The 12,977-nt window shown below is 55.0% G+C and overlaps 1 protein-coding gene across 4 annotated transcripts in view; it reads left to right on the top strand.

The window, feature by feature from the left end:
- Window positions 1–488: 488 nt before the first annotated feature.
- DGKZ (diacylglycerol kinase zeta) overlaps window positions 489–12,977 on the top strand; it is a 43,837-nt gene continuing 31,348 nt past the window's right edge. For 2 of the 4 annotated variants that reach the window (XM_027562512.1, XM_027562511.1), the window contains exon 1: window positions 11,121–11,311. In XM_027562512.1, coding sequence (XP_027418313.1) covers window positions 11,136–11,311 — 176 coding nt within the window. In that variant the 5' untranslated portion in view covers window positions 11,121–11,135. Of the gene's footprint in view, window positions 999–11,120; window positions 11,312–12,977 lie in introns of those variants that run through there. The other 2 variants (XM_027562507.1, XM_027562509.1) reach the window with 2 other exon arrangements.

The raw sequence follows: 12,977 nt of genomic DNA, 5'->3' as shown, positions 1-12,977 counted from the left end.
AGAGAGCTAGGCCTAGAGAGCTAACACTTTACCTGCAATCAAGTCCATCCTCAAATTCAAGGCATCCTGGCCCATGTTGCCCTTCCTGCGCCCCTTCTTCAAATCTAATTGGGTCTCTCAAGTCCCATGGCACCGACGGGGTTAAAGCCAGCTCGTGTCACCGCCCCCGCCAACATCGCCCCCCCCTCCACCCCCCTGCCCGCGCGGCGAATGCCGAAGCCGGAAAGCGCGGGCCGAGAGGGGTGCATCACTGCCTCTGAGTGACGGGCGGGCCGATGATTGGCAGCCGCCGGGCTGCGGGGTACAGGGGAGGGGGCTCGGGGGTGGGCTTTGGCGGGCGCCCGGGGCCGGGATCGTGCCCGCCGCGGCCGGGCCGGGCTCGCTCCTCCGGTGCCCGAGCCGGGCTGGCGGGGTGGGGCGGCGCCCTCCCCTGTACCCCGCGGGCGGGCGGGTGTCTCTAAGGTGACAGTCCGGGTGCGCGGCAGCGGCTGCGGCTGCAGGAGCGCGCTCAGCGCCCGGGCTCGGGCTCCAGCCGTCCGGGGGGCGCCCCCGGCGCTCACCACGCAGCACCCCGACACCCACCAGGACTGCTCCCCCTAGGGGCGCCGGAGGCTCCCAGCCGGCCCTTCCCGGGCGCGGCGCCCAGCCGCCGTCTGAGCCCCTGACGTCGGGAGGGACGTGCGGGACCGCGCGCTCCCCACCCCGCAACCCCCGCCTCGCGGCCCCGGGCTCAGAAGGAAGGGAGACTGAACTTGAGCAAGGAACCCCGAAAGGCCGCCGGAGCCGCGGGAAGCGGGGGGCCGCAGGATGGCCGAGGGGCCGGGCGGCGGAGGGCCCCGCGGGGACGGGGCTGGTGGCGGCCGGGCGGCCGAGGAGGAGGTGGTGCGAAGGCGCTGCCGGCGAGGCCAGGAGGCCGAGGCACCCCGGGACCGGGCCGCCGGACCCCCTGTGGAGGAGCGGTTCGGCCAGATGCACCTACGGAAACAGGTGTCTTACAGGTAAGGAGGATGCGGGCAGAGGGGATCCTGCTGCTTGGGACCACCCCCACCTTCCATCAAGACTCATCGAGCGCCTGCCTGGCACTGCTCTAGGCCTTGGGGATTCAAAATCAACTACCAGGGGGTCTCTGTTCTCTGTGTCCAGGGGGGAGCTTCTGTGGCCCTTCCTCTAATGGACAGTGAAAGCCCTATTCTTTCAACGTGGAGTTACCAATGCCAACTGCGTGTCAGGCTCTGTACTGGGCGCTGAGGGGGGGAAATAATCAAGATATGATCCTTACAAACCTCTGCTGCTGGGGAGACCCGGGAGATGCCCCCCGGCCCTTCTTCTTGGGGAAAGAGGGACCCCCCCCCATTCATTCAATAGGCCTTACTTGAGCTTTCCTGGGGGCTGACCCTATGCTAGGCACTGGCCTGTGGAAATGACTGAGATGGCGCTCCCTGCCACCATGGCTGAGACCCTGTTGCCTAGAGAAAAGGAAGGAATCCCTCCCCACCGTGGACCCCTCTGCCCACGCAGATCCTCCCTGGCATCCCGGTGGCAGACTGAAACTTGCCTTTCCACCCTACCTTCACCTGTGCCCGGAGGAATCAGCTGGAGCAGCGGGCCCCAGGGACCACTTTTCTGATTTGGGATGGGGCGCGGGGAGGACTGCCCCTCAAGTAAGGGTGGGTAAGTTACACAGGGGAGGGATCCAAGTGGGGTGGAGGCAGGGCAAGGACAGCCTTTACCATCCCCGTCTCTCCCAGACCACAGCCTCAACCAGGACTTGCTGCCTCTCTCAAAAGCCCCTGGCTCAGAGTGACCTTTGTGGGGTCCAGCAGGGACATGAAGGTATCTGCAGTCCTTGAAGCCATCAGCCTGGTTAGAGGGATCTCCTATCTGTTCACAACCCTGAGGACTTGAGATGTGCGAGGCTGCCCTGTTCCTCCCCAGGGCTTCTAAGAAGGAATATCCTAAAACTGACCAGTCCTGGGAGCTTGAAGGACTCCAACTTTTTTTTTTTTTTAATATATATTTACGTTTATTTATCTGGCTGCACTGGATCTTAGTTGCGGCATGTGAGGTCTAGTTCCCTGATCAAAAATCGAACCCAGGCCCCCTTGCTTTGGGAGCGCAGAGACTTAGCCACTGGGCCACCAGGGAAGTCCTGGACTCCAATATTTGTAAAGGCTATGAAACCATCATAGGGGGAGATGAGAGAGGAGGGGAGGGGACTTGTCCACCACCATGAAGTGAGATGCTCAGAATAAATGGGGCAAGAGGTGAGGTTCCCATGGCTCTACTTTCACTGTCTGAGACCTATAAGGAATCAAAAGTACACTGGACTACAGTACTGAGTTCTTCTAGAACACCATGCTGAGAGAAGGGCGTCATCTCTCCCCTAGTTGCAGAGAGAGAGGCCCCTGAAAGTCTCCTGGGAGAGGAGAGAGTACGAAGAGAATGATGGGTGATGGGGCATGGAATGAAAGAAATATTACTCTGGGAGTCAGGAGGCCTGACTTGTATTCTCACTTTTGCCAGTGACTTGCGTGTCCTTGAACTAGACACACACTCTTTCTCTCTCTCTGGGCCTCAGTTCTTCACCTGTGACATAAGAGAGTGACCCAAGGTTTTCCTTAAGCCGTTGGTCAGGGCCGAGCAGCATCTGGACCTGAAAAGGAAGCCAGCGTGGAGTAGAGGCTTAGAGAGATGGAGGCAGAGAATAACCAAAGGGCTCAGAAGATGCTGTGCAGGAACACACACACACTCGGAGACAGACACAAGGGCTGGGATTTGCCCAGGGTGGCTCCTGAATGGAGGGCGCTCCCCAGCCCAAACTTGAGGCCTTTACTCACTAAGGACGCAGGGTCACCAAGCTGTGGCTCCCCTCTGGCTGTGAAAGGACGGGGAGATGGGGAGATCTCTGAGTCACCTGTGTGAGGGCTGCAGAGAACAGCACCATGGTGGATTCCAGCTGTCATCACCCCTGGACAGATCAAGTGAGGCGCCCCCTCACACCTGGAGGCGAGGCCAGACATCTTGTCTTAGGACCAGGGCAGGGCAGAGCATCAGGGCAAGAAGGGTGGAGGAAGGCCTGAGAAAGAGACAGAGCCCGGGTCCACCCACGGGACCCCAGTGGGAGGACTCAGCCCTCCCCTGTGACTGTCGTCCAGGCCGCTGGGGGCTGGCCAGAGCTCAGGCCCGCCGTAGGCCTTTCCACCTCCTCCGCCTGCCTGCAGTTCCATGCAGCTCTGGCTCGCAGCTAAACCTCCCACCCCGCTGTGAGGAGTTGCTAAGAAAAGCAGTTGAAAACCATTCACAGAGAGAAAAGGCTTTTAGACAGAAATGTGGGGGCAAAAAAATTCGAGGGCGAGGGGTGGCAGCGGAAGCGGGGTCGGGCCTGGCTGCCTCTGACGTCAGTGAGGACGGGGGTTTTCGGCAGGACAGTAGGAGCTTTTAGGGACGTGGGGGGTTCTGGGAAATAGGTTCCCTTCCACCCCGCAGCTCCGGTGGTGTGGGCTGGAAGCGGCCGTGGCAGCTGCTTCAGGGGGATGGAGAGGCGGCAGGTTTCTGGCAGGAGAAACTCTTAGCGGGGAGGGAAGTGGAAGGACACCTTGTTTCTGCATCTGGGCCTGAGGAAAACTCCCAGACACGCAAGGCCTGAGCTCAAGGCCCACTGGGGGTGGCCTCCAGCCTGGGAGAAGCCTGGGGTATGAGACACACTGGCTTTGGTCTGCAAGGACCAGTCAGAAGATGCGGAACTTGAACCTCTGGAGATGAGCCCAGCGGTTCCCAAACCCCAGATCAGCTGAGGATCTCTTTTAAAATCATTTCTAAAGTCCTCCCTAGAGATCCTGATTCAGAGAGTCTGGGATTGGGCCTGGACATCTCAACTTTTAAAAACCTTCCCCAGGTGGGACTTTACTAGGTGGTCCAGTGGCTAAGACTCCATGCTGCCAATGCAGGGGGCCCAGATACAACCTAGGGAGCTAGATCCCACATGCTGCAACTAAGACCCAGCACAGCCAAATAAGTAAATAAATCAGATTAAAATAAATAAAAAGAATTTAAAATAGTAAAGTGGGTGGAAAAGAAAAACCTCCCCCAAGTAATTTTGATAGTCAAGTAGGTTTGGAAACCATGGGCTTTACCTATGGAGATGCTGGAGGAGAGAGACAAAAGGTAAAAAGTGATCTGGATCACCAGGGACGTGGCTGGCAGGGGGCATCCCTGTACTGGGTGCTGTTGTGGCCCTCAGTTAGTCAGTTAGTTCAGTCGCTCAGTCCTGTCCGACTCTTTGTGACCCCATGGACTGCAGTGCGCCAGGCCTCCCTGTCCATCACCAGCTCCGGGAGTTTACTCAGACTCATGTCCATTGAGTCGGTGATGCCATCCAACCATCTCATCCTCTGTCGTCCCCTTCTCCTCCTGCCTTTAGTCTTTCCCAGCATAAGTTGTGGCCCTAGAAAGACCTTCAAGGAGCACCAGCACCTCTGTTTGGAGCTGACCCTGGGCCAGACACTGTATGAGATACAAGTATGAGATAACATTCTTCTCTTGACAAAAACATGATTCAGTCCAGGGCCAGGCAGTAAATAGTTCTAGCTTTGCAGGTCACGTGGTCCTGTAGCTCTGCTCTGCCATCACAGTGCAAAAGTAGCCGTAGACAATATGGAGACCAATGAGCGTGACTGGATTCCAGTAAAACTTTATTTATAGGCACTGAACTTTAAATTTCCTATGATTTCTACTGTCACAAATATTATTCTTTTCCTTTTTTTCCAACAAAGACCATTCTTAGCTCACAGCCACACAAAATCAGGCAGCGGGCCAGATGTAGTCCACTGGCCGTAGTTTGCCAACCCCTGATCCAGCAGATGGCATGAGACAAACACTTGGGAAAGACAGCTGATGGTGGGCATTGGGAACAAACCTGGGCATTGAGCACAGTGGTACATGCATTGCACTGAGAGAGACAGTGTGATGCTTGTGCATGCAGTCTTCAGGGTCAGAGAAACCTGGGTTCGAATTCCAGCTCTGCCCCTTCCTAGCTGAGTAAGTCACTTTCACCTCTGACCTCATTTCCTCTATGGAAAATGGGAACAGTAATACCTGTTCCAGAAGGTAGCTGGCAAGATGAAATAAGACGTGTAAAGTTCCTGACTTTTAGCAGGAGTGAGAAGCAAGTTAGATCTTCTACTCTCTCTAGCTGGATCTCCTTGTGGGTTGGGGGTGCAGGGCAGGCCAGGAAGGTCCCTGAACAAAGTTGGCCTGGAGTGATGGATGCTTGGTGAGACCTGGGAGAAAGAGTTCAACAAAGGGAGGGCTTCCCAGCTAGTGCTAGTGGTAAAGAATCCACCTGCCGATGCAGGAGACACAAGAGATGCGGGTTTGATCCCTGGGTCGGGAAGATCTCCTGGAGGAGGAAATGGCAACCCCCTCCAGTATTCTTGCCTGGAGACTCCCATGGACAGAGGAGCCTGGAGGGCTATTGTCCATGGGGTCACAAAGAGTCGGAGATCACTGAGCAACTGAGTGCAAGAGTAAAGCCTGAGCATGCGTGCATGTCCCCAGACTGCAGTCCTCCCCCTGCCCCCTCCGCCTCTACAGAGAGGCTCGGGGAAGAGCCCCGGGGCGCCAGCTGGCAGGGGAGGGTGCCCCCTGCTGTGGGCACAGGACTGCGGGTACAAAGCTCCTGAGGGAGGGGCACCTGATCCGACTCTCCCTGCTGCTATTTACCAGAAGCTAAAAATAACCCAAGAGTGACAGGGAGATGGGGCCGATTTGTAATTTAAATAGCAACAGGATAAAGCAAGGAGCTGCAAGAGATCACATTCTGTCCTGAATTAAAAATGCAAAAACCGGGGGCAGAGAGCTGAGCTGGAGCTGGAGGAGGGGGCCCACTGCCAGAGGAAGCCGGAAGCTGGGGGGTCTATCATTTTCCTTCCTTTGGGAAGGGCGGGGGCCCAGGCCCAGCCCGGAACTCCTTCCTCCCCTCAGGGACCCGAGGTTCTGGCTGACTAGTGAGTCAAAGGCCGGCAGGGAGGGCTGTGCCCAGAGGTGGGGCCAGGCTTATCGAGAAGGCGCTGTGTCGGGATTGGGATTCCAGAAAGTGGGCCTTATCAGACCCTATTTTGGCTCAGGGTGCTTGAGACAGGCCCCCTCAGCATCCCGTGTCCCCCACCTCTCGCGCCAGCGGCCTTTCTGGAGGGGAGCTGGGAAGACCAGTTCCAGCAGAGCCACTGGAACAGGTTCTTCTCTGCTGTGCTGCTGAAAAGGCATCAGGAAGCCTGGGCTGGAGTCTCATTTTCACTTCTACCAGTGCCACTGCAGATCAGAGCATTGAGAGAAGCCCTCAAGGATCCAGGTCTCAAAGACAAGGTTAGCACAGGCTAGGGAGGAAACGTGTCTTCGAGGATGCCCAAAGTGGGTAGAGAACGCATTGGGAACAGATTTGTTTTCTGCTGGGCCCCTCTGTGCTTAACCAGGGTTCTTGGCCTATGGATGTTTGGGGAAGGAAAGCTAATCAGGATTCATAGAGTGAGGGAGAATCCGAGGACCGCTGGGCAGCATCTTTCAGATGAGAAACTGAGCCTCAGAGTCGTTAAGCAATGTGCTAAGGTCCCCCAGTCAGTAACTGGGAGAGCCAGAATCCAGACTCAGGTCAGTTTCACTCCAAAGCCCTTTGCAGGCTCCCAAGGCCTGGACGTTCATCGTTAGGGAGCTTTCCTCCTGGCTCTGTACTAAGTGCACAGATCCCTGGGAGGGATAAAAGCAGAGGGGTGGGGGCTGGAAGATGGTTCTGCAATCAGAGCTTGTGATCCAACAGATGGGGATGAGAAGCTTGAAGGGCCTGCTTATCTTGCCCTGGGAGGTCTGGTGCTACCATCCAAGCTGGAAGCAGCAGGAAGCTCCTGAGGGCAGATCCAGCTAACCCCAAGCAAGGGACAGACATTCAGGCTCCTCGCCCCTTCCCTGCGCCCCCCTCCCCCAGCCTGGGGAGCTGGGACGTGCTGAAGGACAGTTTCCAAGAGGGATCGTGGTTTGAGGGACCACCCATGACTCTGGAGGTACCCGCGCTATATTCACAGCTCTCTTGCCCCAGAGGGAAAGGGCCCCCAGGCCCTCCTCCAGATTTCCTCCCACACATGACTTTAATGAGGCTACCCAGAAGGAGCCTAATCAAAATTCCATCTGTCAGTAACCAGCAGCACCTGCAGCCCAGCTCAGGTACATCTGTCTCCTCTGTGGCTCAGCAGGTGCTTTGGGGCTCTAGCTTGCTCCCAAGGACTCCACCAGGTACCTGGATCACAGACTTAGCTGGCGGGAAGGGACATGGGCTCCAAAAATCCCCCATGTCTCACCACAGCCACTCAAGCAAACAGGAAGCCAGCTCCCTCCCTCTGCTCCGCTTGTTGGGCTCCTATATTCAGCTCATTTCAACTTCCATAGGAAGTTACTAAGCACATCCTATGCATCCAGCATGGAGCCAGAAGCAACACTGGGGTCAGGAATCCTGTAAGGAGATAAGACTTCATATGCAGAAAAGGTCATATAATGGAGGAGTATCTGGGGGAAAAAAAAAGATGAGTGTCAGAGGGACATCAGTTAGGTAGGAGGACTGACTCTAAAACAGCATTCGACACTTCAGTTCAGTTGCTCAGTCGTGTCTGACTCTCTGCGACCCCATGGACTGCAGCACGCCAGGCCTCCCTGTCCATCACCAACTCCTAGAGTTTATTCAAACTCACGTCCATCGCGTCGGTGATGCCATCCAACCATCTCATCCTCTGTCGTCCCCTTTCACTTAGTAGGTCTTTATAAAATATGTGTCATATGAATGAATGAATGAGTGGAAACCTGAAGATCAGGGAAGGAGATTCAGATGAAACTGTCAGAGCTGGACAAGATCTTAGAAACTGTCTGGTCCAACCCAGAGATGTTAAGTGATTTGCCCACCATTGCACAGCAAGGGCTGGGGTTTGACCCGACTCTTTCCACCTTCCCGTTTTTTTGTTTTGCTTTGGGGACCGGGGTTTTGCAAGATGGAGGTTCAGATTGGCCAAGCTCTACGGGCAGATGGGGCAAGGGAAGCAGAATGGAGTGGCGGGGTGAGGGCAGCGTGTTAAAGGAAGTGTGAAGAAAGAGGGAAGAAATGCTTACTGAGTACTTACTGAGAGGCAGGCACCAGCATGGTGTGAGCTGAGAGCAAAATCTCTGCAGGGAAAACTTGGACCAAGAGGCCAAAACGAAAGGAACCAGAACATAAGGAGCCCTGAAGGTCAGGCCAAGGAGGTTGGCTTGGCTGGTTTTGAGAGCAGAGGCTGTCCAGATCGTGGCTTAAGTGTTTGGTGCCCTGGTACATTTCTTTTCCCCAGCTCCCACTTGCTCATCCAGGCCATGGAAAGTAGAACACCCCATCCTCTGGGGCCTCAACCAAGCCCAGAATAATTTTCTTACCCAGATTCCTCTTCCTGTGAGTATCTGCGTGGATTCTGAGGGGTCCCCAGATCCCCAGTGCTGGCACACCTTGTCCCAGGAACTGCCAAGGGCATTCTCCCCGGCCCTGTGCACCTGTCCCTTCCAGCCTCGTCCTCCCCACCCCACCTGCAAAGCACCAACAGCTTCAGTGAGTACAAGCCCAAGGGGGCTGTGGTCCACCGCCAGGCTGCTCTGCCTCTCAGAGTCCCCAGCCTGCCTGGCTTCCCCCCTCCAGGAGTCACATTTCCTGCTCTCTGCTGCTCCAGGGCTGCCAGAAGCCTCACTGAAAACAAGCCCAGCCCCATTTCCTCTGTTTAACTGTTCAAGCTACTTCCAGAATCCCTGGGGGGTGGCGGGGTGAAGACAAGGCCCTGCAAACAGCCTCCTTCTAGTACAGGCCTTGGCCTGGCTGGCAGAGTCTCTGTTGGGGCTTTACGGCACACAGGACCTGCCTTGATCGAGGCAGGATGATGGGCTGGAGGTAGAAGCCCTGGGAAAGGGGGTGCCAAGACTCAGCGGCATTACCTGGTTCTGTCCCCAACCCCAGAGGGACAAGAGGATGTCTTTTTTACAAGCACCGACTCAGGGGTGGAAGTCTTATTTCTACCACTCACAGGCTGGGTCCCCTTGGACAAATGAGCTTAGCCGCTCTGTGCCTCAGGCTCCCCATCAGTCAAAGGGGGTAAATAACAAGATCTATGTCATAAGGTTGTCGCAGGAATTCAAAGGTTTGGGGCACAGTAATGTCCAAGAAATATTAGCTATTTATCATTATTATTATTACCAAGTATTACTTATTCATGACATAGCGTGATTTATGAAACAAATAGTTAATGAGAAATATTAAGTTCCAGTCATGAGGGCCACAAGGTGATTACAGCACCAGACGGAGGTTTCTTTTTTTTTTTAATTAATATTTGTTTACTTATGTATTTGGCTGTATCGGGTCTTCGTTGAGGCACGCAGAATTTTAGTTCTGACATGTGAGATCCAGTTCCCTGACCAGGGATCAAACCCTGGCCCCCTGCATCAGGAGCACAGAGTCTTAGCCACCGGGCCACCAAGGAAGTCCCCAGATGAGGTTTCTAAGGGCTGGAAGGGCACGGTGTACGTTTCCTGTGTCTGCAGGTTCTGTAGTGTCGATATTTATTGAACTGAACTGAACTGACACCGTTTCTGTCCTCGAGAAATTTACAGCCTTTCTGGGGTAACAAACACATATAGAGCTGAAGAACTAATTATAGAGCAGCGTGATTGAAAGAGTGCTTGAGGAAGGTATGATTTCCACCCCAGAACCAACCCTAATAATAAAGAGTAAGTGCATGCCTTACTATTTTTTTAGCAAATTCTCAGAAACGGCCTCAACGTCCACCCAGTGTGGCCGTTTTGCTGTTCTTTAGACACATCCAGTACATTCCTGCTCAAAGGGCCTTTGCTCTGACTGCTCCTTCCACCTGGACTGCTGTTCTGCCAGGCAGTCACACCATTTGCTCTCTCAGTTCATTTGAATCTGTTCTCGACCGTTACCTCTTCAGGGAGGCCTTCCCAGTCCCCCTCCCTAAATAGCATCTCCATTATCCTCCTCTTCCCCCTTCACCTTGGCTTCATTTTTCTCTGTAGCTCATCTCATCTTGTCACCTGCCATTCTTTCATATGGGATTTGTTTACAATAGAATTTAAGCAACATGAGGTTAGAGCGCTCGTTCCTTGCACCCTGCTGTCTAGTCTGATACAGAGCCTGAGGCACAGAAGACACTCAGTAACTGTTTATTGAATGAATTAATTTATAAACCCTTTTGCCTCTTATTTAATCCTCCTAAAACTAAGAAATGCAGGTTCAATCCCTGGGTCGGGAAGATTCCCTGCAGAAGGAAATGGCAACCCACTCTGGTATTCTTGCCTGGGAAATCCCACAAACAGAGGAGCCCGATGGGCTATAGCCTATGGGGTCGCAAAGAGTCGGACGCAACTTACCGACGAAACAACAGCAACAAAAAACTCCACGAGCTTAGTTATTACTGGTGCCCCCTTCCACGTTACAGATAAGAAAATCAAGGCTCAAAAAAGCTCCCTGACACGCGTGTTCCCTAGTCTATTCCCTACCTTATTCCTAAAAGGATTTCAGGTGAACTTGGAGAGACAGACCTCTCGGACCAGGGTACACAGCTGGTAAGGGGAAGAAACAGGATGTAGGACCACATCTTCTAGTTCCAGTCCTGGAAACTCCGTCACATTCTGTATGCCTGATCCTGTGTTAGGCGGTGTGGTGCTCACAGGGCTGAGTGGAGACAGAGCTGCGTGCAGGCTGGGCACAGGGCACCTGGTGGTGGCGATGAAGCGGGTGGCCTCGGCAGGACCAAAAGGTGAAGATCGGAGCTGTTAGGCAGAGAGGGAGGCCAGACCGGGGCCGAGGTTCAGATCCCAGCCTGGGCAAGCCTGCCGGCTGCCTGGCAGCCTCTGACTTGGTATTGTCTCTCGGCTGCTGGGCTGGGCTTGTCCTCACCTGCCTCTCGCCCTCTCGGGCTGGCAAGCCCTTCTTGCCCGCCAGCCTCCTGCCCTGGCCAGCGGAAGGCGTCTGTGAGGCCTGTGGTCCTCTCTGGGGCAGCCGGCTGGCCTCTCGCAGGGCCCCCGGGTCAGGAAGTGCCGAAAGAGGAAGAGAGTCGCCGGGCAGGATGAGCGCACGGGGGGCCGGCCGCAGTACTGGGGGAGGCTGCGATGAGGCTGCAGCTCTGGGCCCCGCGGAGCTTCTGGCAACCGAAGAAGGGGAGCGGCCCGGGGCTCTGAGACAGATGTGGCGCTACCGCTCCTGGGACGTCCCACAGATCCCAGCCGAGGTCCCCCAGTCTCAGTAGGTACTTGGGCGGCCTGAGAATGGGCACGAGGACCTTTGGCCCTCAATCCGTCCATGAGTCTTTTATCTGGGGTGGGGGAGTCCGCAGAAGTGGGGTTACCTCTCTCCCTGTGTCCAGTGGCTCTGCAGAGGCTCAGAAAAGGACAGAGGGCTTCTTGGCAGTGTAAGAGGGGCTCTGATGTTTGAATTGCTGGGGGGCGGTGTGGCAGGGGGCTGAGCTTGCAGAAGGCGGAGTCGAGGGAGCTAACAGCAATGGGATCTGGGAAGAGAAGCCCCCACAGGAATGTGGCTGTGCATGTCTTGCACAGAATCAACAGGGTCTTAGCTGCCTCTGATCTCCCCACTCAGAGGTCCGTCAGAGCCATTGGGAAACTTTCCCAAAGGGTCCCAGGCACCTGAGGAGGACCATGTCCAGCGCCCTGGGGGATTTCACTGCCGCTGTGGCACCTGCTGGGTGGGAGCACTCCAGGGGGTGGTACCCCATACCTGGTCCAGGTCAGGAGGAAACTTGAAGGAAGCCAGGAGAAGGTTCTGAGCTTCAGGATGGTGACTGTTGGTTCCAAACGGCAGGCTTGCCCACATGTCACAGCTCCCAGCACTGGCTATATGTAGCTGGCTGAGGCTGGAAAATGGGCTGCCAGAACCCCAGAGAGGGTGAAAGTGAAGTGACACAGGATGTGGCTTTGCAGAGAGGAGTGCTAACAGAAACAGCGGGCACCTCATATGGGCATCAGGGTGGCAGTGCTGGAGGGAGAAGACCATACTCTCCAGCCGCCTGGCCTCCTCCCGTCAGCCCTGCAGGAGCTATCAGAGGCAGCCCCTGAGCTGCTGATTCCCAAGTGTGTGTGTGCTGGCCTTGCCAACCACAGGTGACTGCTCTGGTTCCAACGGTTTTCCTCATCTCTAGAAGGGGACACACTTCGCTGTCTGAGGGGCTGTGTTTGTATGTCTGTGAGGTATATTTCTGGGTGAGTAAGGTATATGGAGGGAAGCCCAGGTGACTCAGTGCTAAAGAATCCACCTGGCAAGGTAGGAGTCACAGGAGACACGGGTTCGATCCCTGGGTCAGGAAGATCCACTGGAGGAGGAACTAGCAACCCCCTCCAGTATTCTTGCCTGGAAAAAATCCCGTGGACAGAGGAGCCTGATGGGCTACAGTCCATGAAGTCACAAACTGTTCGATGCGACTGAGCACAAATGCACAAAATATACTTAAGGGGGATGCAACATGTAGCCATTGTCCTGGGTTATATTTGAGCATACAAGAAAGACCTTTGTGTTCACTGACAGCATGTATGTTGGGGAATGACAGTGCAGTCCTTCCTTTTGTGTACGTATTTATGTGTGTGTAAGAGACGTGCAGGTGAGTCCTGTGGCATAAGAGATCTACAGGTCCCATCGCATATTGTGTTGGGAAAGTGCCATGTACCGGGAGTGTGACAGTGTTAGAAACAGCCTTGAAGAGCTGTGGAAAGATGAATTTGGGTAACAAATATGTCACTGGTGTGCGCCAGGGTCCTTCAGTGACTTTGGTTCTCGTATAAAATCTCTTAAGTGTGAGAAACTGGGGGTGGGAAGTGTTCGACTGAGTAATGGGTAAGCGTGACCGTGTGTGAGGCGTGTTTGTTTCCGTGTGTACCGGGAGCGCCGTGTGAATTTTGTT

The sequence above is a fragment of the Bos indicus x Bos taurus genome, chromosome 15 (assembly GCF_003369695.1).
Source record: "Bos indicus x Bos taurus breed Angus x Brahman F1 hybrid chromosome 15, Bos_hybrid_MaternalHap_v2.0, whole genome shotgun sequence".
In the NCBI taxonomy this organism is placed as follows: Eukaryota; Metazoa; Chordata; class Mammalia; order Artiodactyla; family Bovidae; genus Bos; species Bos indicus x Bos taurus.
The sequence above is the reverse complement of the archived record's forward strand: the minus strand, read 5'-3'. Positions and strand labels throughout refer to the sequence as shown.